We start from the raw sequence: 22,393 nt of genomic DNA, 5'->3' as shown, positions 1-22,393 counted from the left end.
AAATGTGGCTGCATCCGGTGCAAACGCAGATCAGTTAGAAGTGTAGGAAAGATATTGCATGTAAGGTAAATTACGCGTTCGGACAAGTTACAGGGTACAGTGCTGGAGAAACTGCTTGAAACAAGAAGGATGAAGAGCTGTCAGCCAGATTGGAGCGCCGGGAAGTACTAACTGCACTAGCACAATGGAATACGAGGGGATACATTCTGGAAGCCGTGAAGACGAAAGTCAAATGCATGTACACACTGTAGAGACGGCGGGAGGGTATACTGTCGAGGAAGGCGGGTATGACAATAGGGAGCATTCTTGCTGCAACGGTGAAAGCGAACCACGTCGTGTACTGCCAGTGGGCGTCTATGTACTGCATTAATATAAAAAAGGCACAATCATAAGCTTTACACGCACCTCTGCAACTTAAACGAAGACGCTCACAATCCCTCCAAATTCATCTCAAGTAAAATGTCGAGAGTCGTTGTTTACACCGGACCCCTTCGAACTTTTAAAGGTCACAAAAAACGAGTAAACACAGTCGCAGTTTCCCCCGATAGACAACGAATGGTTACGGGCTCGTGGGACGAGACGCTTTGTCTTTGGGACTTGAAGACAGGTGTTGTGTTGAAGAAGATGGAGGGGCATCGCAGTATAGTGGAGGCATTGGCGGTATCACGAGATGGGCAAATGATAGCAAGCGGTGATGATTCTGGAGAGGTCATCGTTTGGCACGGAGAAACAGGAGAATCTCTCGCCCAACCCATCAAAGCCCACTCCTATGAGATCACCTCGCTGGACTTTTCCGCGGATGGTACGGTGTTGGCCACTGCAAGTTCAGGTGACGATACAGTCAAGCTGTGGTGCACCAAAACATGGCAGCAGCAAGGAGATCCAATTGCAGCGGATCGTTGGGTCAACCAAGTTCTGTATTCACCGTCTGGTGAACTTCTTGTAGTCGCAGCACACAGAGATATTATCCAAATTCATAATTCAGGCACAAGGGAACGCGTCGCAACCTTGCGAGATGTTTATGCCAACACACTCGCGTGGACGCCCGATGGCACACGCCTTCTTTCTTCAGGTGATTATCCCAATGGCATCATAGAAGAGTGGGATACATCAACCTGGGAGAAGGTCGGTGGTCCCTGGGAAGGTCACATTGGACATATCTACGCCATCGCCATCAATCCTGCTGGAACGCTCGTTGCTTCCGCATCTTCTGACAAGCATGTCTATCTCTGGCGGCTCTCAGATCGACGAATCATTGCCATCTTCCAGCACTCATCCGAATTGACATGTATCACATTCTCCGTGGATGGCAAGCACGTCCTCAGTGGAGGTGATGATAATCAGATCCCAGAGTGGGAAGTACCTACGGGTGTTCATTCAAAGGCAAGTTTCCGTCCTTGACTTGTACAACGCAATTAGAATATGCCTTATGCAGATTCTGGCCATCACGCCAGCCCGCCATTCATGCATCACTGGGGACTTGTCTACTGCTAATGAGCTACTCACCCAAGAGATCGACACTGATGCTAACGACTATACCTCATATGCCCATCGCTCATTTGTCATGGCGCGGAAACAAGACTGGGACCATGCCCTTGAGGATGCAATCAAGGTGAGCCATACCGACCGACCATGGCCCTCTTACGAAAGGTTAACTTTCATCCACGATATAGTCCATTACTATCCAGCCCTCGTTGATAGGCTATATCTCCGAGGGCATCGCTCTCTGTGGAAAAGGTCAAGTCCGGGATGCGAGGGCGGCATTTGACGTCGCATCCATGTTCACGAACCAAAATTCAGAAACCACACATTTTCTTCTCTTGATCAAGGTAGTTCAAGTTCTTCTCTCGTATTCTCTGCTCCATTCCTTATTTTAGGCCATTGCCCTTTTCAATGCGGATCAACACGAGGAGGCGATGCTGCTCATCAAGAAGCTGGCGGCCGCTTGTCCGAAATCCGATGCTCGTGCGTGTCATGTCGTGGATGTAAGTATCATGCGGCCATGCTTCGTCATCAACACTGAACTTTGCAACTCGCACATTAGGCATATTTACGTGTTCAGCTAGGAATGAAAGCTTTGGATGCTGCGCGTCACGACGAAGCTGTTGACCATTTCACTGCCGCTGTCAATTCCGGCGCTTTCTCATCGAAATTCATTCATGAAACATACGAGGACTTGGTAGTGGTATGTTGACATGATGCATCCTAACATGTTTTCATAAGTACTTTGTTTAGCTCTTCGGGTGGGATCTCAAGTCCATCTGGCTCTCTACACACCAAAAACGCTGCCAGGCTTTCCTTTCGGCTGGTAAAGTCGAAGAAGCCCTCGAATCCCACCAACACATGATGGACGCCATCGACAAATATGAGAAGGCCAGCTGCCTCGATTGGTCCAACGGCAAGTTTCCAGTAATGTCACCCAAAGCTATCATATTCACCCGTGTTTCACTCAGAGTTCAAAGAACAATGTAACGCGCTCGCTGCTCGCGATGACCGTATTCTTGGCGCATGTACTCCCTTTCTTAGCCCTTTCACTACTGACCGTTATACAGGCGGAGATCCCGGGACAAGATCAAGATGGCTACGATGCAGAACCTGATTTTTTCCGGGGAATGCATGATGTACGTGCAACCATGTATCTTTCGCTTCTCACCCGCAGACCATTCGTTACAGCGTCCGCAAACTTCCCGGCCACAGCCTCAGCAGCGTGTGGGGCGCTTCAAGAACCTTGGGCTCGCTATGACAAGGAGTTCTCATCCAGGTCCTCCACCTGCGCCTGCACCGCCCACTACTGCTCCCACCACCTTAAAAGCCCACATACGACACTTATTCACCTGGCGACCCAATCATGCAGCGCCATCCGTCGTTGACGTTCCTTTTGCGCAGGGCCGGAAGGTGCGCGTGGTCAATTTTCATCACTGTGTCTTGGGTGTCTAATGGATATATCTGCAGCGTAATGCTGCAGCGGGTGCTCCTCCCGATGACGATTCAGACATTATACATGCTGAATATGTTGAAGATCCTCCACAAGATCCCAATACACAGCAGCAGCAGCAACTAGTAGCAGCGCAGGGAGACACTGGGGAACATGGAGGCGGTCGGTGGCGTTGCTGCTGCTAGAAGAATTGGATTCCAGGTCTATCACTGCTCTTGTTGTAATACGAGAAGGCTGACCAAATGAAAGCTTAGCTATATCACTGTTCCTTTGGTCTTGTGCGCTTCTTAGGTCTGCCAGGATTGGTGCCAGATCTCAATACCGATGTTGAAGCGTGCTGGTCAAAATGCGAATGAGAACGATAGGTCAGCCGGTCCTGAGCAGAGACAGTGAATATGATATACCAATAGGCCGGGGATCCGCGTTAGCAACCGTGCTAGTGCACCACATATTGGTAAGTTAGTTTGTGGTGATGTCGCCTTTGGAATTCTTGCTTGAATAGCACTCGTCGATTGCCCCCAGATTCATTTAACGCTTGGCAGTGTTGGAGAGTGGTGTGACATAGTGTGACGCGATCATTTTTGCAAACCAAGTAACCGCCGCGGTCCTCGTTTAGCACACACCACAGTCCCCCTGCGTTGCGTGAGTAATATGGCACTGTATAAACATGAGCATTGGCCTACGTGCTTCTAATGACGATTCATCAAGCCCTGAAGTGACTCAGACTCTGCCTCATACTTGTTGGGGTGTCATGCCCGTGCAGCTCTCCACAGACGACGATGTTGATATTCCGCCACCCTCTAATCGCAACCTCTGCCTGTCCCCTTTGTTGTACCTAGTCAAAACATTCCTTTCCCTCACTCCTTCACGCTGGAAACCAGCCATATATGATGCTATTATTGGAAATTATCACATGTGTACCCCCCTGTACCATGACATTTTCCGTCTCCCCTTTGGACTTGTTTTGAAGGTCATCAAAAAACCCAGTTACGTCGAAGCAGATGCTCTGCGTTTCGTCAGCACCTTGCGAGATATCCACGTTCCTCGTTACATCGACAGCGTCTCGAACCAGTACAAAAGCTATCTCCTCACTACTTGGGTAGAAGGTGATTGCGCGGGCGACGTATGAGATGATCTGACCGCGTCGGATAAGGAAAGGTTAGCGCACGATTTGCGCTCCCAACTAGGTTCGATGAGACTGCAGACCCGGTCTTACGAGCTTCGTGCCATCTGCAACGCTTCAGGCGGTCCCGTTGACGATCCACGCATTCCTTGGGTGGCTCGGGAGAATCTCCGAACGTTTCCATCCTCTCAAGACTTCGTTGCGGAGGTTTGGACTGGACTCGATTGGCCGATGAATCGCGACACGTTGCAACCCTTACTACGACCTCTCATCGAGCGCGACGGAGTTCCTATCGTATTTAGTCATGGGGATCTTCTTCCAAAGAATTTGATTTTTCCGGGTGGCCTAAATCATTGGCGATCGGGCGGAGAGAAGATTTGCATCATCGATTGGGAGTACGCTGGGTGGATGCCAATTTTCTGGGATGCATTGAAGGCGACGTGGTTGGAGGGCGAACCTGATACAGAGTGGTTGCAAATGATGCGGACAATTTTTCCTGAGTGCATTGAGGAATTGGATGCTGATTGGCAGTGGCGAAGTCGGTCAAGAGTTACGATCCTTTAGATATAAATCTTTTGATAGTAGGCACTGGCGTTTACACTGTGTTTTCGACTTGTCCTGAGATTTGAGATGCAATTATCATGCAACTATTTCCAAAATATCTATTGTACATGCACCAGCGGTACAATGTACTTGTGACATACTTCGGCGAACATGCATTGGCGCAGCGCAGGACGTGCGAACATTACTGCAGCGATCGCACGTCAGCTCGACAATACACACAGGACTATTTCCGCTATTCACCTTTCAAATCAGTGCTGGGACGCCTTGACATTCGGGAACTTGATCCTCGTCGCGTAAGAGCAGTTCCCTGCCGCGAAGGTCGAAAACTCTTGAGCAAGATTATCCGTGGATCCAAGGTTCACATGGCCCTCCGAACATAGTACTTTACCCACTTGAAACATTCTCCTGTGGGAGAACCAGAGTCCACTACAGCCTTGCTTACAGCTGCGTCAAGTTGCTCTGGGGAAATAGCACCTGCGTATTCGTCGTGTATCTTCAGGAGGGTCGTCAGGATATTGACTGAGAGAGGTTCTGCTTCCTGAACTCGTGGGCCCAACTCTCATTGTTTGGTATGAATGTGGGCGATCTGTCCTTGAATGGAGTCTACAGGGAGTATGAGTCCAGTATGGGGTTCGCCGACCTGCGCAAACCCAGCGATGAAGAGTGATCCTGGAGTGAAAGCCCTAATAAGGTTTTCAAGTTGTAGTTAATATGCGTCAAGGTTGGAACAATCAGGTTGAGATTCAGTCGGATATGTGGGTCAGTGCAGCAACAGGCAGGCTCATATGATGCTGTGAGAGTAGCTTTTATGCTCCTGTGACGTCCGAGAAAAGACGTAGTCAGGGCAATTAGGTAAAAGAGCTGGTTCACTTGGTCACTTGGTGGGCCATATACATGGGAGTACGTATTCCATGGGAGATAGCACTCTCGAACAGTCGTGGTGACTGTCATTCAATAATTGAACGCATAGCTTCGGCTGTGATGAGGAATTAGTAGTGGGTTTGAGATACGAGAAGAGAGAAATTTGACTGTAGATATGTGCAGATCTCGAGACTTGACGGGAATATTGCAGTAAGGTATGTGCATGCGTCCGGACAAGTTGATGTGCTGTAGAAACTGCTCGACACGAAGATCACAGAAACAACAATATTTACGCGGTCATCTACTAGAATAGATACCTATCAGTCATATTCAAGCGCCGGGAAGTAGCGACCGTACCGTCACAATTGGATGCGAGGGAACAGTACAGAAGCGCCGAGAGTGTATGCTGTCGAGAAAGACATGTATGACGATAAGGAGCATTATTGCTGCAACAATCCACCTCATGTCTTGGGCGTCTGTACAAACAAACTGGTATAAAGTACTGCAGAAGCATAAAAACGCACAATACACGCACCTCTGCAACTTAGAGAAAGACGCTCACAAACCCTGCAAAGTCCACCTCGACCGTGTTCAACGCCGTCAACCTGCAGTAAAATGTCGAAGCCCATTCCAAGCACCACACCCCTTCGAACTTTTAAAGGTCACGAGGAGAGAGTAACTGCAGTCGCAGTTTTCCCTGATAGACGACGAATGGCTACGGGCTCATGGGACAAGACGGTTCATCTCTGGGACCTGGAGACAGGTGTTGTGTTGAAGAAGATGGAGGGACACCGCAAAGGGGTGAGGGCATTGGCGGTATCACGAGATGGGCAAATAATAGCAAGCGGTGATGAAAATGGAGAGCTCATTGCTTGGCACGGAGAAACAGGAGAATCCCTCACCCAACCCATCAAAACCCACTCCAATTATATCAATTCGCTAGACTTTTCCGCGGATGGTACGGTGTTAGCCACCGGTTCAGGGGACAACACGGTTTGGCTGTGGTGCACCAAAACATGGCAGCAACAAGGAAATCCAATTCAATCGGGTTCGCAAGTTCTGTATTCGCCGTCTGGTGAACTTATTGCCATCGCAAACCCATACAATATCGAAATTTATAATCCAGGCACAAGGGAACACGTCGCAACCTTGAAGACTAACCCCTACACACTCGCGTGGACGCCCGATGGCACACGCCTTATTTCTGCCTATTACACCATAGAAGAGTGGGATACATCGACCTGGAAGAAGCTCGGTGATCCCTGGGAACGCTACACTAGGGGTATCAATAAAATCAATGCCGCAATCGCCATCAATCCTGCTGGAACGCTCGTTGCATCCGCATCTGATGACAAGCATATCCGTCTCTGGCGGCTCTCAGATCGACAAACTGTTGCCATCTTCCGGCACTCATGGGAATTGACATGTATCACATTCTCCGTGGATGGCAAGCACGTCCTCAGCGGAGGTACTGATAGAAAGATCTCAGAATGGGAAGTACCTACGGATATTCATTCAAAGGCAAGTTTTCGTCCATGACTTGTACAACGCAATTCGAACATGCCTTATGCAGATCCTCGCTATCACGCCAGCCCGCCATTCATGCATCATTGGGGATTTGTCTATCGCTGAACAGCTACTCACCCAAGAGATCGACACTGATGCCAACGACTATACCTCATATGCCCATCGCTCATTTGTCATGGCGCGAAAACAAGACTGGGACCATGCCTTTGAGGATGCAATCAAGGTGAGTCATACCGACCAACCATGGCCCTCTTACGAAAGGCTAACTTTCATCCGTCACATAGTCCATCAGCATTCAGCCCTCCTTGACAGGTTATATATCCAAGGGCATTGCCCTCTGCGGAAAAGGTCAAGTCCGGGACGCGAGGGTAGCGTTTGACGTCGCATCCGTGTTCGCGAACCGAGATTCAGACACCATCCATTTTCTTCTCTTGATCAAGGTAGGTTTGAGTTTGTCTTGCATGCTCTCTGCTCCATTCCGTATTTCAGGCTATTGCCCTCTTCAACGCGGATCAACATGAGGAGGTAATGCTGCTCATCAAAGAGCTATTGGCTGCTTGTCCCAATTCCGGTGCTCGTGCGTGTCATATCGTGGATGTTAGTATCATGCGGCTATGCTTCGTCATCGACACTGAACTTTCAACTCGCACATTAGGCATATTTACGTGTTCAGCTTGGAAGGAAAGCTTTGGATGGTGCGCGTCACGACGAAGCTGTTGACCATTTCACTGCCGCTGTCAATTCCGGCGCTTTCTCATCGAAATCCATTCATGAAACATACGAGGACTTGGTAGTGGTATGTTGACATGATGCATCCTAACATGTTTTCATAACCAAGTATTTTTTTTAGCTCTTCGGGTGGGATCTCAAGTCCATCTGGCTCTCTACACACCAGAAACGCTGCCAGGCTTTCCTTTCGGCTGGTAAAGTCGAAGAAGCCCTCGAATCCCACCAACATATGATGGACGCCATCAGCAAAACTGAGAAGGCCAGCTGCCTCGATTGGTCCAATGGCAAGTTTTCAGTAATGTCACGCGAGGCTACCATACTCACTCGCATCTCACTCAGAGTTCAAAGAACAATGTAGCGCGCTCGCTGCTCGCGATGACCGTATTCTTGGCGCATGTACTCCCTTTCTTAGCCCTTTCACTACTAACCGTTATACAGGCAGAGATCCCGGGACAAGATCAAGATGGCTACGATGCAGAACCTGATTCCTTCCGGGGAACACATGGCGTGGGTGCAACAGTGTATTGTATTTTCCGTGTCTCTCTCACACAGTGTTCATTACAGCATTCTCAAATTTCCCGACCACGACCTCAGCAGCGCCTGGGACGCCTCAAGAAACTTGGGCTCGCTATGACAAGGAGTTCTCATCCAGGTCCTCCACCTCCACCTCCACCTCCACCGCCCACCATCGCTGCTCAACCTCCAGTGCCTTCGGAACCACGTTCGCAAGCACTCCTCAATCGCCTGTCCTCATTCCTTCGCACTCCTCCGAACACTGATGAAGTATCTGAATTTCCACAACCCCCAATGCTTTCGCGATTACGTCCACAGGTACTCCTCGGTCACCTGTCCTCACTCTTGCCCCGCTCTCGAATTCACACCGACGAAGTAATCGAACCTCAGCAACGCCCAACGCCCTCGGGGTCACGTCCAGGTGCACTAATTAGTAGCTTGTCCTCACGCTCTCCACCCAACGCCGATGAAGGAGTCGAACTCCAGCAATGGCCAAGGCAAATCACCTCTCATTGCAGTCCTCATATTGTCGAAGTCGCTGCACAACGAGACAAGAAGGTATGTCTGTCTTTAGTTTGTCGATTCATGGAGTCCAATGATTTCTGTGCAGGCATTGTATGTTGCTCGCCGACCGAAAACAGCTAGTGAAAATGCGAAACGCATCAAGAATCCCAAACCGTGGGTTCGTGTAGTCATGTTTATCTGCTGCGTCTCTCCTGGTACCGATGACAGCCCTGGTACCGACGGGACTCCTCGCACCGCATAAATAACTTTGCGACTACCTCATCAATAATGCACATTAATGGAGTAGCGCCTTTAGTGATAGACCACATGTACTATCGATTCAGATGTTGTCCCCGGCCTGTCGAGTCCCACTGCTAGTACCAGAGTCAATTTTGAATTGGATTCAAACCAGTTAACGCCGGTATTACTAGCTATAGAGCTTATAAAGACTTATGTACCATGTAATAACGCAGGTAAGATCAATGCCAAGTGAAAACCTAAAGTTTGAGGTTGATGGGAGTGCAGCCAATGTTGACAAGGCCGTTCTGTATTTTTCTTATTAGACATGGATTGAACAGAGAAGTTCATCCGCAACTCACCATTTTGTTGTTGCTGCAGCACATGGGTTGCTGGTTGCATGTAGCGCCACTGCCAGTGCCGATAACACTGATAGGACTGCAGCTAAGGCCAAGGGTGCCGACGACCTCAGCACCTACTTCCGCAAGGCCAAGAGACTTTGCAAACTTGTTGTAGTTGGAAGTCTACACAAATCATCAGAATAAGTAAAAGATAAATAGAAATTCGTGACTCACGGTGCTAGAACTCTGGCAGCACTGGATGTCACCGGTGTTGCACTGGCCATCACGGAGAGTGAGGGGAGTGGCGACAGCGAGGGCGGCAAGGAAAGCAACAGTGAAGAAACGAGCGAACATTGTGTTGACTGTCGGAAGGCTAGGAAACTTTGTGTAAAGAGTGTGTGGAAGCGTGAAGCTTGAGTGAGAGCTGGTTAAAGAAGATATGGATTCTGAAAAATCAAGCGCGTTGCAGTCCACCTTTTATACAATTTGAGGACGCTCTGTGACCCGGCCGCTCCGCCGTCTTTGTCAATTTTTTGTCAGATCGAATAACCGATGGGCCATGTTGCCCGTCTATTTCATGGTCTGGAGCGTGTAGCCGTAAACGCAATTAATATTCATTACGTGAATATCACCTTGGCGTGAACACTGAAACGCGGACGCGTTTTGACCACGTGATCGATTATCACTGAAGTATCCGACTCGGGGAGATCACCGCAGCTCAATGCCTAGCGCTATAGTCCAGACGCCGTGATTAAGCGACATACGACTTCATAGTAAGCTTGTTTTACGCTCAGAATGACATGTCTGTCTGATTCCATAAGTGGGTTTTTTGTTGATGTCATTTGTCGAGCTTACAACTGCCTCTGCCAGCACCAGAGTAGCATTTATATTGTAAGACCATGAAAAATCCCCCTGGGGCACGTAAGTAAACTCCGGCATTAGTCTTGATCGATTCCAAGCCTATCCGAGCTGAGCGCGCAGCGTCTGCCGGTCTCGGCAGTACCGCATAATACGTGTGTGCGACTCGGATATCCTCTGGATATGTAGGTTGAATGGGAGAAACTGCCGAATCCATTAGGGGTCAGTTGGGGGTGGAGCATCTGCGTAGTACAGCCCTGTCACTGGCAGGGCACCGCGTCTTGCCAGTTTACTTTGTTTGTTGCGGTATAGAAATATAGAAATTCTCTCTCTCAACTAGTCGCGTGACGTCACGCGTTGATTGTCACGTCATCATGTTTGTACTTTGTTGAACCTTGTTGAACTAGGTCTCTAACGTTAACGCCCATTCCTTCGTGAACGTGATAAAAATTTACATGTTCGAGAAACCTCTTCCAGCAGCCTGTGGTATAAGCAATCTGTCTAACCTCTAACCCTGGGTCTGGGCTGCCGGGGGCCTGCCTGCCTTCGTAGTGCGTGCCGTTAACATGAGTTTGCCTCAAGTCGATCCATCGAATCATCGAGAATCGATCTGGCGTTTATTCTGCCATGCCATGCTATCGGTAGGGTTGCGAGGATAGGCGTAAGAAACGTGGTGATGGCCTGCCGCAAGGTTAGCGTTCGTTTGCCTTGACTCTCTTACAAGGCTTGCATCATTAGGTATCGACCAAAGGCTACATAGTACTATCCGAAACATTCCTCCTAAAACGGCTACAAAGTACGTAGTCTTGAATATCGAGAGGTGGGACCAAGCATGACCCGACTTGCAGCATGACAGATATCGCTGGGCCGGGGGGAAAGCAAATAGTCAAGTACAACCCTCATAAAAGGCATGTAGTCTCCAGATGAGGATCCGTATTTTTAAAATATTGACGAGTGAGAACAGGCATAAAACTGTCGTACTCTTTGGGCAGTCAGGGGTAGGCAAAAGCTCACTCGTCAACCTCATGGCGGAAAAGGACGTAGCGGCCACCTCTGCAGGCATGCAACGCTGTACGTTGAAGTGGGCAGAGCACGTCATCAGCTTCGGCGGCGATTCTTATACCGTTTTCGATACCGTTGGACTCGAGGAACCACAGCTTGGAATTAAAGAGTACCTCGAGACTGTCGAAAACTCCTACAGACTCGTCAAGGAATTGGACGCACGAGGAGGCATTGACCTGCTTCTATTCTGCATTCGCGCTGGCAGAGTCACTGCTACGCTTCAGAGCAATTATAGACTCTTTCACGAATTCCTTTGCGAGAAGAAGGTTCCCATTGTTCTTGCGATCACGAACCTCGAAAGAGAGAAGAGGATGGAGGATTGGTGGGACAAAGAACACCACCATTTTGATCGTTATGATATCAACGTCGCTGGCCATGCGTGCATTACCGCCGCTAACGATTTGGATGGCAGGCACAAAGACCTTTATGAACAATCGCGCACCACGATCCGCAAGATTGTTCAGGAGCACACTGCCGACGGGCAGAAGCCAACATGGACGGGAGGGGACAACCTGTTTGTGTCGCTGATGCGTAGGCTGAAGGAGTTACTTTCAGGGGAGAGCGCGGCTGCGAAAAAGAAGGGCTTATTTTCAGGGGGTTCGCTTGTGAAAAGGAAGGATCTTGCTCCTCGTCTCACGAAGCGTTTGGGGATGTCTCAAGAAGTCGCGCAACAGTTGGCTGATATGATCAAGAACGACACAGTTTGACTTCAGTCCCCTTTTCTATAACTTAGGCTCAGATCCACTTGTAGACCTTGTCCTTGTTGATACGATACACATATGACAACCGCATGTAGTTTGCTATGTACTATGGTGAGCACCACTGGACACCGGTGATAACGAAGTTCGACATTCATGCATCGGACAAGCCTCTATCAACCAGTAATGGATCACCAAAGCAGCAATGTAGTATCGGGATTGCAACAATATTAATGGTACACGTGAAGTTAGTCTTAGTGAGGAGCAGGATATAGGTAAAGCCAAGAGATGACTCGACAACGTATTCGAAGTCCAAGTTACCAAAATGAAATAAATTACAGTGGTCCGATCGTGGAATTTCCCGAGGGAGTGGGCAGAGGAAGACTGGGAGCAGGCTGGAATTGGAGCGAGGTCTCAGTTTCAAAACTCGGGACACTTGCAACGCATGCTTACTAGGTTGGATCCGGAGGGCACAGGTTCCGCAGACGTCGGGACTCCAGAGCTTGGTAGGGAGGATCCAAGTCCTGTGATCACGGCCGACGGTGAGGGAATCAATGCGGTCGAACCACCAGACATTGTCGCCGTCGTGGACTGAGCTGCTGAAGAAAGGTCCGCGAGACTGACGCCGAGATCATACGAGGCAGTGACATGGTTTTGATTGATATGCAGCCAGGGAATCTGGTATCCGCCACTGCCCACCCTATACAATGTTGATCAGCGCTACTCCATGCGTCCTTGTTTGATCCCGATACTAACCTCGTCGTTGCAACACTTTGGATGTCCAAATAGCCCAATGGGATGATGGGTAGGGACGCAAGGGCACCCTTGACTAGCTTAACGTTTCCAAACTTTCCACTGTTGACAGTCTGCTTTGGAGGGATGACAAACGAGCTGAATGCCTGGTCCAAATGTGCATAAATTTCTCCATTGATCAAGCCATCAGCCTGCACAAATGAGATCTCGAGCTCAGCATCGAGAGGGTTAGTAACCTTGCACAGTATAAGTTTCTTAAATCTAGAGCACGCATGAAACGGGACGTACGTCGAAGCTGAGATTGATTTCGTTGGTCACGAGTGTTGCTAGGGTGATCTCAGGGTATAAGTGGGAGATGATAGGAGCTACATTCAAGCCTACGCCTTCCATGAGCGATGAAGAGTGGGCATACGTGATTCCACTTACCTGTGACACTAGATGTCAAAGTCACTCCTTCGAGTGCCGGCTGGAGTGATGCAAATGGCGTACTCGCAGAATCTCCTTGGATGGTAAGTGGAAGGCTATTGCCAGTTTGCAGGAAGCTGGTGAGGAAGCCCTACGCACAGAAATCATCAGTAGCCGGATTGAATAAAGTCGATGACACCAACCTCAGCGACGGTATCATTCGGGTTTGCAGGCTCGTAATGGAACTCTCCCGGCATCGTATTTTCTCCTGGGACCAAGTTGAAAGGCTAAAAAGGAAATTTAGCTGAGGATACATGCATCTCAATCGTTCACGCACATTGAATGCTGCTCGACCAATCATGACATTTTGGTAGTACACTGGCAGGGCGATGTCAACTGTGTCAAGTGAAACGTTGGACGGGTTGTTCATCGAAGACGTGAGGGGCGAGATGACATATTGATTGCCACCACTGCCACCGCTGCCAGAAATCGAGATGTTGGTTATCGTCGCCTTGCCATCAAAGGAGTTTATGCCTATCACACAGTTTTAAGCATGAATGGAAGCTGGTTCGCATAAAAACACACCAGCTAGGCTTGAAGTGACATCGAAAGCAATTGCTGAGATGGGAACATTGCCGATGGCAGTCTTGGCGGTCACATCAGCAGTTCCACTCAATCCTAGGTCTGCCGAATTTTTGTCCGTCACTTGGGCAAACATGGCTTCAAAGGCGCCGTTGTTGACGGAAGTCAATGGCACGTTCTGGAAGCTGATCGGCAAGGTAGCGAGATTCCCGGTTGACACCCCTCCAACGTTGTTGGATTGGGGAAGGTTCAGCTACAAAAGGGTCAGTGACTTCTAACATGAATCAATGACCAACATTACCTGAGCGGCAGCTGTACCTCCAAAGCTGAGGTCCATGTTGACAGTGGACTGAATCACTTGCAACGAGAAACCGAAGGGGTTCTTGTATTGCGCCACGGTGTTATTAGAACCTGATAATGGAGCAAACGCCTGGCCCTGGTTCTGCATTGTTAAGCTCAAATCCGAGAGTGTGATCGATTGGATAACCTATTTGTCATTAGCACGATTGTCTCCTGTGAAATTGTCAATAGACCTACGTCGAACTTCTCTCCAGGCAAAATAACATCAAGTGTGAGAGTCTTGAAGGCGGTACTGAGCCATGTTACTGGTCCGTTTGCACCGGGAGGCTGAACAGTGTCACCTTGGACATTTAGCGTAATATTATCCGCAGCCAGGTATTCCGAGAATAATTTGCCGATAGTAGTCAGACCAGAGCCACTTTGAGGTATCATTTGTCCATTGAGGTGGGATGTCACTGAGGACTCAGGTGGGAGGACGAGGTCACTAGCAGTAAGTGCTACAAAGGCATTAAAGATTTGTTGTAACTATGTCAAAATTTCCACTCACGTCCAATGAGAGTGTTCTCGAAGTAGGCTTGGAATCCAACATTTCCAAGGTCAATGCCAAGTTCTGGGAGAAGAAATCAGAAAAGAAAGGAGACAGCAGAAGTAGTACGAACGAGCAGGGGAAGGAATGATCGAGTCTGTCGAGATCGTAATACCCCCAGCTGGATCATCGGAGGGGAGTTGGAAGTTACTGATCGTGACACCTGGAAGACCATTGAATGCTTTCAAGGTGATCGTCTTTGACAGTGAGACGCCATTGAAAATTGTTCCCAGAGCAGTTAGCCTGAGGGAGGAAGTAGATATTGTCCAATCGAAACTTGGATTGTGCAGCAAATACGTCGCAAATGATGTGAACCTGGTATTATTATCAGCGTCTGCAAAATATGCCACAAACACAATTCTGCTCACTGGACTTGATCGGTAATTACTAGCTGGCCTTGCGTGTTATAGTTCGGCACCCCGGTATTCGCGGCAGCACATACTATAAATCATAGTGAGTTTCCCGCATGTGATCTGCGTCAACCGGTTTACCTGGAGGCAGCGCAATGGTCGCAATATTATGGCCTTCCCACGTTACCCTGTCTGACATGAGCATCTGCAGATACAAACGGCGCGAAGACATACGTTACTGGATCAACGAACTCGATCAGAGCATCTAGAGGACCAACGTTGGTCAAGGATCCTTGCAAGGAGAGCTGGAAGCCCTCGTTTGTGATGCCCCTATCCCAGTCATCAATAACCGAATTAGAAGTTGAGCAATTGGGTCAAAGCGTACGTGATGTTTGCTTCGGTGAAAGCTAGCGCTGCGCCGTTGACGAGGTCTTGGGTAATAGGCCCACCCACCGCACCAATCAAATACAACGACGTCCTATCCGTCTGTCATCGAGTGGTAAGCGTCGAAGCAAGTAGATTTAGAAGACTTACAATGGCAGAAACTCCATATTGATTGAAGGCAAGATTTGTTGCGTCTAGTGTACCGTTGAATTTACTTAACAATCTGCAGGCAAGCTTCTTACAATCATCAAGTTGGACGGCAGAGTCCACGGCAAGTGTGACTTGTAACCCTTTCAACGCGTTCACAATAGCGTCATTAATGTCGAACTGGTTGCCGCTAGTATTTTCACATCAGAGAACTGTAAGCCTGGAGAGATGCTGCGGCCATACCTGACACAAGTTGGACTACTTGTATCTACCGACGTATTGATCTTGAAGAAGAGGTCATTCAGGTGCTGACTGAGAAAGAAACCAACGCACAGGTGGGTGGAAACTCGGGTCGTTAACAACCAGCTGGAATAGACTCGTCAGAGGACCAAGGTTGACATTTTCCTCTTGAGCAGAAAGGGTGATCAACTGAATGATAGTCAACGGGTCGAGGTTGAAGTTGAACGGAAGCACAGGCGACGTAATATTGGAGTGTCCATTAGCATGGATTGGATTAGAAGACATGTCAACATGATTGATAGCGCCAAGGGTCAGGTTGTGGTAGGTCGCTATTGCGGTAACTTCAAGCAGGTTGATGCTCGCCGTGAACGGGTTTGCCAAAGTGAAAGTCGTCGACGCCACACCAGTTTGAACGATGTCAGTCGGAAACTCCAGGGAAGCGCTACCAATGAGGTTCTGGTGCAAGGCCGGGATCGTCACTGGTGACAAATTGATTTGCGCAAGAGCCGGTTCCAAAGAGCCAATCGGAGTGGAACTGGAGGTCCCCGTAATGCTTGTTTGAGAATCGACGCCCTGGAGGTAGTTCTCGAGCATTGCTTGTCCAGCTGCTGTTTGCGCAGATCCCTGAGGTGAGTAGTGGACATCTATAGGATAAGATGAGCAACTGTCTACACTCAGAGCGAATGTAAATACCAGTAGGATATGACACGTTCCCAGGCAGAATGATCATGTTGCTCTGCAAATGGAAAGGTAAATTTAGAAACTGAGGATATGTGAAGTTATGAATGCCCACCAGATCGGCAGATCCAATAACTTGGTTTCTATTGACGGCCGGTCAGTGCGTTTTTCGCAGAAATCTGAGAAGAGGCTTACTGGAACTGCAGCGCAAACGAAACATCGCCAGTGCCTGAGGGTATATGTCAACAGTGACAACTATCGAAAGCACGCTGCCACTCACCAATTGTCAGGTTGCTGCAAGCGAGTAAAGACACATTTATATTTGACATATTTTTATAACAAACTTCACATACCTTGGGTTGAAAAGTGACGTGTCCACTGTGATCAGCAGGTAATCCGAATATCCATGGTTGACGTCCAGATTGGCAACGGAGGCAGGCTTCGCCTTGAGCCCTTGCAATCCCGCGATCGTAGATTGCACGGAGAACTCGATGTCCATTAGAGACAATACTCCAACGGCCGTAGAGGCATCAGCATTCGCAGCGCCCGACAGCGCCAACGTTTGCGAAGAGCCTAGCGTCGTAGCAGATACGAAATTCTGGAATGTCTCATGCTGGTCAGAATACACAGCAAACGGAACATCGCTAAACGTCAAGTAAATGATACGATTCTGAACGTCAGTTGTGCTAGGGCCCCGTGGGATCACTAGTTCAGCAAAAGATTGGCCGTTGTATCCAGCGGTGATATTCTGTGCAAGCGCCGTGATATCGACAGGGAAAGCGAAAGGAAGAGTGAACGCAGCAGTGGTCAAATTACTGCCTGACATTGGATCGTATGCCGTAGCCTCAGTGAACATGAGAGACAGTTGTTCGAGATTGATTGACTGGATGATGTTGAGCTTTCCTGTGTTCGGCAGCGACGTCGCCACCTGGAGGGATTGGATACCTTCATTCAGCCAAGTGACCTGCAGGTGTGATGAGTGGGTACCATTCCGAGACAACAGAGAGCTCACATCGCTCGGGCCAGCACTAGCGCCATAAACAGTGACTTGGCTGTCCATTCCATGAATGTAGTTGTTGAAAATAGCGGAAACAGTTGCGAGCCCTTCTGGAGAGTTCTGCGGAATGAGCCGACCAGCTAACCCGAGTGATGAGGTAGAATTAGGAGCTAGCGTGACAGTCGAAGTTGAAGAGACTGGAGCTATCTCGATGCCGTTGGCATAGGTGTTGAATGCAATGGAGCTGAGTTCAATGCCAACTTGAGAAGGCTACAACGGAAGAGACGTGAATGAGGGATCGAAAGTGAGCAAGAGAAACATACGTTGATGACCTCTGAATTGATCGTCAGATGGATTCCACCAGCAGGGTCGTTGGACGGTAGGTCAAAGGAGTTGATGATCACACCATTCTTAAGACCATTGAAGCCCTTCAAGGTGACCGCTTTTGAAGGAAGGGAGATGCCAGTCACTTCGATACCTTGGGGACTGTCAATGATATGGCACGAAGCTTCCGCGAAACTAACATACCAAGAGCGCTGACTATGTATTCGCCAAATACTTGTAAGCGACAGCTCAGTTATACTCAGCACGAACGTACCAGTCAAGTTATCGCCAGAAATATCCCATTCAAACGCTTCATCATTGAGCATAACCTAGAGACGTTGAGGCAAAGACAATGCATCGGATGGTAGTTCCGCCTACCTTGGTGAAATTGGCCAAATAATCTGCATTTGCGACCTCAAACGTAGTTTGCACGTTGAGAGTAGCTCCGACATCACCAACAACATTTACGGGATCCAGCTTCATCACACCAATCGGCTGACCACCCCACGAAACAGTGAGTCCATTATTGAATGTGATTGTCGCGTCAACTGTCAAAATGAGGTTAAACAAGGATGCAATAAACCATAAAGGACGACAAACAAGGCCCGGCGTTTGTGATGCTTCCGTTCAATTGTGTGCCTATAAAACCCTCGGTAAGATGTGCAAGACATCAAACTCTGACACGCACCAAACATTGTCTCTTGAGGGTTAGTGATGAGAACAGATTCTACACTGCAACACAATTTCAGCAAAGTTAGCTTTAAAGCGATCGATGACAATTACCCCAGGACGCTGCCACCGACGATCTTCTGAACGATAGGTTTCGCCAAGATGGGCAGGATTAAGTTGAGGCTGCTGTCCGTAGAAATGGGGACACCAGTCTGAGTATAACTGAGTGTCGTCGCGTAGTCCCCTGTAACAGTATCGTGGTGAGTAATCGAAAGCAAATGTACTGCACAATTCTAACCAATCGTAAGTTGTGAAGTAAGCTGAATGTCGCTCCTCAACTGCTTGAACGCTTGGTCAACAAAATTCGGCAGATTAAATCCCCTGAATAGTTGACTTAGTATCAGAAGCGGAGGAAAAAAGTAGGATTTACGTGTATATGTTAGCTCTCCGTTGTTGCTGAGGGACTGGCTCAGAGTCCGCCGTTGTGGCAGTTACATATTGATAATCCCCAAGAGCTACGATGCCATCCAGTTGCGTGGGATCCAAACCTGCCTGCACGGCGAGCACGCGAGTCAGTGTGAAGAGCGTTGGCGGATCGTAGTTCATGGTCATGTTGAGGGCGGGAGACTTCGTGGTCGATTTCCCTGCAGAGTTGAAATTCGTCACAGTGTTAATGGAACCAAGGTGCAACCCATGCGAAGTGACATTGGATGAGATACTGGTGATGTCGAAGCCTGCAGTGAAAGGATTGACGAGGGCTACGGTGACCTGGCTGACGTTGTTTGTTACAAAAGTGGTAGGAAGGACTATGCAATCGTTCAACAAGATGTCCCCAAAATAAATAACTCGACTTACTCTCCAAAGAACCCGTCGACAAGAGACTGGAGTTGAGGCCAGGGAGCGTAGCGTTGATGTTCATACTTTCAAAGGCTTCCTGGAGAGAAGCGACTTGCGTGCTCCCACTATAGCCCACGATATTAAGCTCCACGTCTGACAACCTAATTATTCCTTCTCTGGTAGGCAAGGATTTGAGACATACCTTGGCCACCAACAAACTGGCTGAGCGTTTGCAATCCTTCGGGTGAGTTGTTAGGCTGTAAACATGGTTAACTCAAAAGCGGTGGACGCAGGACGATGGACAGCCATACATCGAAAGCAGATGTCGAGTGAACAGAGTTGTTCCCCATGGTCAGACTCAAATTAGGCATCAGTGCCGTTCCGAGGATTGCACCGCCGCGTTGCAGTTGGAGTACTGTAACAAGCAGTGTGTCAATTTTAAACACATGCGCTGCAATCGACTGCCACGACTGACCCAGGTCGCCAGTAGCGAGATCAAGACTAGAAGGGTTATAGATGGACACTACGGGTAAAGTCAGCCACAATAAGACAACAATCGAGAAGCCTTCTTGCCATCAATGCTAAGATTGAGGGCCTGCTGGGTCCCGCCCATAACGTCAACAGCCCCAATAGTGGTGTACCCCTTCAGACCTTGCAGGCCATTAAGACTGGTAGATACGTTGACCTTGATAGGGTCCAAGGTAATCTGACCGATGCTCATGTTCGCGACCGCGCGAGAATTTCCAACCAGTAGGAATTCAGTAGTGGTAGAATCCGTGAGTTCCATGTCTACAAAAAAATTGCTATTACAGATTGCACCATTCGAAAACAGCACACTTACTGAACGCAGCGAAACTACCATGCTCCGAATCCGTAGCATTTAAAACGCTGTCGGCGATAGTGATGTTAATGGTACCCTCAGTGTCCGTCGGGCTCAGCACAGTGATTGCAGACGTTGATGCACCCAGAGGCTGCGCGGCAAGACGGTTACTGGTGAATCGTAAATGGAGTAGATAGCCATACCGTATTCAAACCCGCTACATTCGAACCATTCTTGACGATTATGAATTCATTCTGGATCTCGGAGATCGACAGTCCAAACCCGAAAGGCAACCCTGTTGCGCCCAAGTCAGACAAGATGACGACACCAAGGAAAAGTACTCACGCATAGTCGCGTGAACGGAGTTGCTGTCCGTTCGCGGTGTCCATGCTGTCTCTGGAGTGAATCCAAGCGCCATACTCCCTATCTGGATCGACTGAATTGGGTTGATCGGCGTCGTTGACTTGAAGGGCACCGTAAGCTGAAGGCTTTCCAAACCCTGGCTAAGCCAAGATATCTCTGAACCATCAGGCTGCAGTGTTGACTTGCCCACTGCAATAACAGGCGAGCTTTCGAAATTGATGTAATTCGTGAAAAGCTGCGAGACTGCTGCAAGGTTGGAAGGCGTCGTCTGGGGTACCAAAACACCGCTCAACGAGATGTTGTTAGGTCCAGGGACCTGAAGTAAGTTGAGACATTGAAATTGAGAAATTAGAATGCGGCACGTACAATATTGGTATTGTATCCTGTTCCAGTACCAAGATAGACGTTTTCGTACACGAGGTCAAAAACTACCGTTCCTAGCCCCAGTGTGAAAGGGCTATACGAAGTGATCAGGTCAAACCGCAATGAAGGTTCTGGGTTGAAAAATACCTTGTGTTGTTCAGCTGGGTAACCGCTACAAAATTGATACCTCCCCCAGGATTGTCACTGGGCAATTGCATGTCCTCGAGAATGACATTCCCCGCAAAATTGTTCGTGCCTTAGCAAGAATTCTTGTCAGTTGGACCAAAATCTACGTGAATATGAGAATACTGCACCATTAATGGTCACTAGCTTATTAAATGAAATACCATGCGCGGTGGGGAACTTCATCGCCTGTACATTCAGATTGGAACTCTGTAACTTCCAAGTGAAATTCTGTGAAGTAATCATCGAGCTTGTGAAGCGGCCGAAGGCATTTTGATCCGTGATGTAGAAAGTCGTGGTATCGTTAATCGTCGCCCGTTTGTTGGAAGCATACAGAGTCGAAAGCGACATATAGCCGAGAGGTACTTCAACACTGCCATTCATCCAGCTCACGTTTACTGGCTGTGAGAAGGCCACTGTGGCGGAGAAAATACCAGTATGAGATACCTGAAAGTGATGGTGAACGGATACAGCCACAATACAACGGGAATACCTACAACGCCTAGCATTGCCAAGGTGAAGCTGCATAATAAATAAATAAATAAGTGAGCGTATTCACGGTGTACCACAATTTACGCTTACGAGGTATTTGAAGGGGACAATATTGCCGCCTGTTGAATATTTAACGTGGATTGGTTTATTACATACTGGACGATTGCGCGGAGCACAGGGAACAGAACGATGAAAAGCAACGCAATGCCCAAACAAGCGCCGACTATTGAAGTGATTATAAACCATCTTCGCTTGTAAAGAGGAGGTTTAGGGGCAGCAGCGGGCGCTGCTGCTGCATCTGTATCTGCTGGTTGACCCTCTGGTTGAGGTACGTCAGCGTCGGTATGATGTGCAGGGGCGTTGATTACGATTCCGGCCGGAGTAGTCCTGGCGAAGGGATCAGCGAATGGGTCCGACTCTGGCTGAGCCTCATCGGCAGAGCCAGTTCCTGCAATTGGGGCAGCATGACCTGCATCGATGCGAAATTATGTCCAACCGAGCCACAGAGTGACGAAAGCTACGTTACCTCTCAACGACGTGGTTGACCGACCACCAAAACTGTGGGTGCTGCTGTCAAAGTTTTCTTTGTAAATGCTTCTGGTAGCTGAAGGTAATTCCTCCATCTGGAGAGGGGATGTCGCAAATGAAAAGAATGGGTCTCTTCAAGAGGACGATGAGCTACAACGCGCGATATGGGACACGCGCGGAGGTAGTACTTGAAAAAAGCAGCCGACGACAGCATTTTCTACCTTACCGAAGAAACGTTACGGATCTAGAATGAAATTTCGCAGGGCATTTGTCCAAGATTAATGTCCAAGGTTTACATCATGACATGGAGCCGTTGCATATGGCGCGAAGGTGTTCTAACAAAGTCACTCCGCGACGAGCTGATCTCTGCCAAACAGAGACACATATGCGCATCACGCGGCGGAGGAAGATGAATTCGATTGGCTGTGATTCCCGGACCA

The 22,393-nt window shown here is 48.7% G+C and overlaps 5 protein-coding genes across 5 annotated transcripts; 3 read left to right on the top strand and 2 right to left on the bottom strand.

Annotated features, from left to right (window-relative positions):
• Positions 1 to 3,848: 3,848 nt before the first annotated feature.
• Positions 3,849 to 4,622, top strand: DEU56DRAFT_868486 (protein kinase subdomain-containing protein PKL; the record flags this gene model as incomplete). The annotated part of the gene is made up of 2 exons (XM_041355492.1): positions 3,849 to 4,058; positions 4,089 to 4,622. The coding sequence occupies 2 exons, from the start codon at positions 3,849 to 3,851 to the stop codon at positions 4,620 to 4,622; spliced, it is 744 nt and encodes a 247-aa protein (XP_041214006.1).
• Positions 4,623 to 8,331: 3,709 nt separating this feature from the next.
• DEU56DRAFT_771796 (uncharacterized protein) lies at positions 8,332 to 9,278 on the top strand. The gene is made up of 2 exons (XM_041351487.1): positions 8,332 to 8,810; positions 8,863 to 9,278. The coding sequence occupies exons 1-2, from the start codon at positions 8,370 to 8,372 to the stop codon at positions 9,016 to 9,018; spliced, it is 597 nt and encodes a 198-aa protein (XP_041214005.1). The 5' UTR covers positions 8,332 to 8,369; the 3' UTR covers positions 9,019 to 9,278.
• Positions 9,254 to 9,688, bottom strand: DEU56DRAFT_726343 (hydrophobin-3 precursor; the record flags this gene model as incomplete). Its single annotated transcript, XM_041347921.1, has 3 exons — positions 9,254 to 9,301; positions 9,356 to 9,517; positions 9,569 to 9,688. 3 exons carry the CDS (start codon positions 9,686 to 9,688, stop codon positions 9,254 to 9,256), a joined length of 330 nt encoding a protein of 109 aa, XP_041214004.1.
• Positions 9,689 to 10,603: 915 nt separating this feature from the next.
• DEU56DRAFT_878432 (P-loop containing nucleoside triphosphate hydrolase protein) lies at positions 10,604 to 11,961 on the top strand (the record flags this gene model as incomplete). The annotated part of the gene is made up of 3 exons (XM_041356044.1): positions 10,604 to 10,988; positions 11,041 to 11,104; positions 11,161 to 11,961. Exons 2-3 carry the CDS (start codon positions 11,042 to 11,044, stop codon positions 11,959 to 11,961), a joined length of 864 nt encoding a protein of 287 aa, XP_041214003.1. The 5' UTR covers positions 10,604 to 10,988; position 11,041.
• A 139-nt stretch (positions 11,962 to 12,100) lies between these two features.
• DEU56DRAFT_428390 (uncharacterized protein) lies at positions 12,101 to 22,124 on the bottom strand. The gene is made up of 48 exons (XM_041346183.1): positions 21,952 to 22,124; positions 21,516 to 21,894; positions 21,431 to 21,455; positions 21,065 to 21,380; positions 20,898 to 21,006; positions 20,754 to 20,844; positions 20,370 to 20,703; positions 20,228 to 20,319; positions 20,046 to 20,175; positions 19,778 to 19,993; positions 19,680 to 19,727; positions 19,516 to 19,619; positions 19,407 to 19,461; positions 19,223 to 19,357; positions 18,798 to 19,173; positions 18,666 to 18,748; positions 18,482 to 18,611; positions 18,387 to 18,430; positions 18,299 to 18,337; positions 18,077 to 18,246; positions 17,973 to 18,027; positions 17,903 to 17,914; positions 17,698 to 17,852; positions 17,390 to 17,644; positions 16,731 to 17,341; positions 16,658 to 16,671; positions 16,573 to 16,606; positions 16,493 to 16,520; positions 16,393 to 16,435; positions 15,793 to 16,343; positions 15,703 to 15,743; positions 15,555 to 15,649; positions 15,463 to 15,506; positions 15,314 to 15,414; positions 15,163 to 15,258; positions 15,070 to 15,116; positions 14,947 to 15,019; positions 14,652 to 14,893; positions 14,540 to 14,602; positions 14,230 to 14,489; positions 13,994 to 14,179; positions 13,696 to 13,945; positions 13,448 to 13,644; positions 13,314 to 13,397; positions 13,132 to 13,261; positions 12,994 to 13,082; positions 12,709 to 12,941; positions 12,101 to 12,652 (listed from the first exon to the last, which is right to left on the bottom strand). The coding sequence occupies exons 1-48, from the start codon at positions 22,046 to 22,048 to the stop codon at positions 12,373 to 12,375; spliced, it is 7,242 nt and encodes a 2,413-aa protein (XP_041214002.1). The 5' UTR covers positions 22,049 to 22,124; the 3' UTR covers positions 12,101 to 12,372.
• Between the last annotated feature and the right edge of the window lie 269 nt (positions 22,125 to 22,393).

This window comes from Suillus clintonianus (assembly GCF_016758775.1).
Source record: "Suillus clintonianus strain FC179 chromosome Unknown DEU56scaffold_5, whole genome shotgun sequence".
Taxonomy (NCBI): domain Eukaryota; kingdom Fungi; phylum Basidiomycota; class Agaricomycetes; order Boletales; family Suillaceae; genus Suillus; species Suillus clintonianus.
This window is presented reverse-complemented; position numbering and strand designations above follow the sequence as displayed.

Bases quoted from the DNA above. Each gene is read 5' to 3' on its own strand.
- DEU56DRAFT_771796 (XM_041351487.1), top strand. From the start codon at position 8,370: ATGACAAGGAGTTCTCATCCAGGTCCTCCACCTCCACCTCCACCTCCA. The intron at 8,811-8,862 runs GTATGTCTGTCT...ATTTCTGTGCAG, and splicing joins CTGCACAACGAGACAAGAAG to GCATTGTATGTTGCTCGCCG.
- DEU56DRAFT_428390 (XM_041346183.1), bottom strand. From the start codon at position 22,048: ATGGAGGAATTACCTTCAGCTACCAGAAGCATTTACAAAGAAAACTTT. The intron at 19,358-19,406 runs GTATGTCTCAAA...TTAGGTTGTCAG, and splicing joins CCAGTTTGTTGGTGGCCAAG to ACGTGGAGCTTAATATCGTG. The intron at 13,398-13,447 runs GTGCGTGAACGA...TTTCCTTTTTAG, and splicing joins TTGGTCGAGCAGCATTCAAT to CCTTTCAACTTGGTCCCAGG.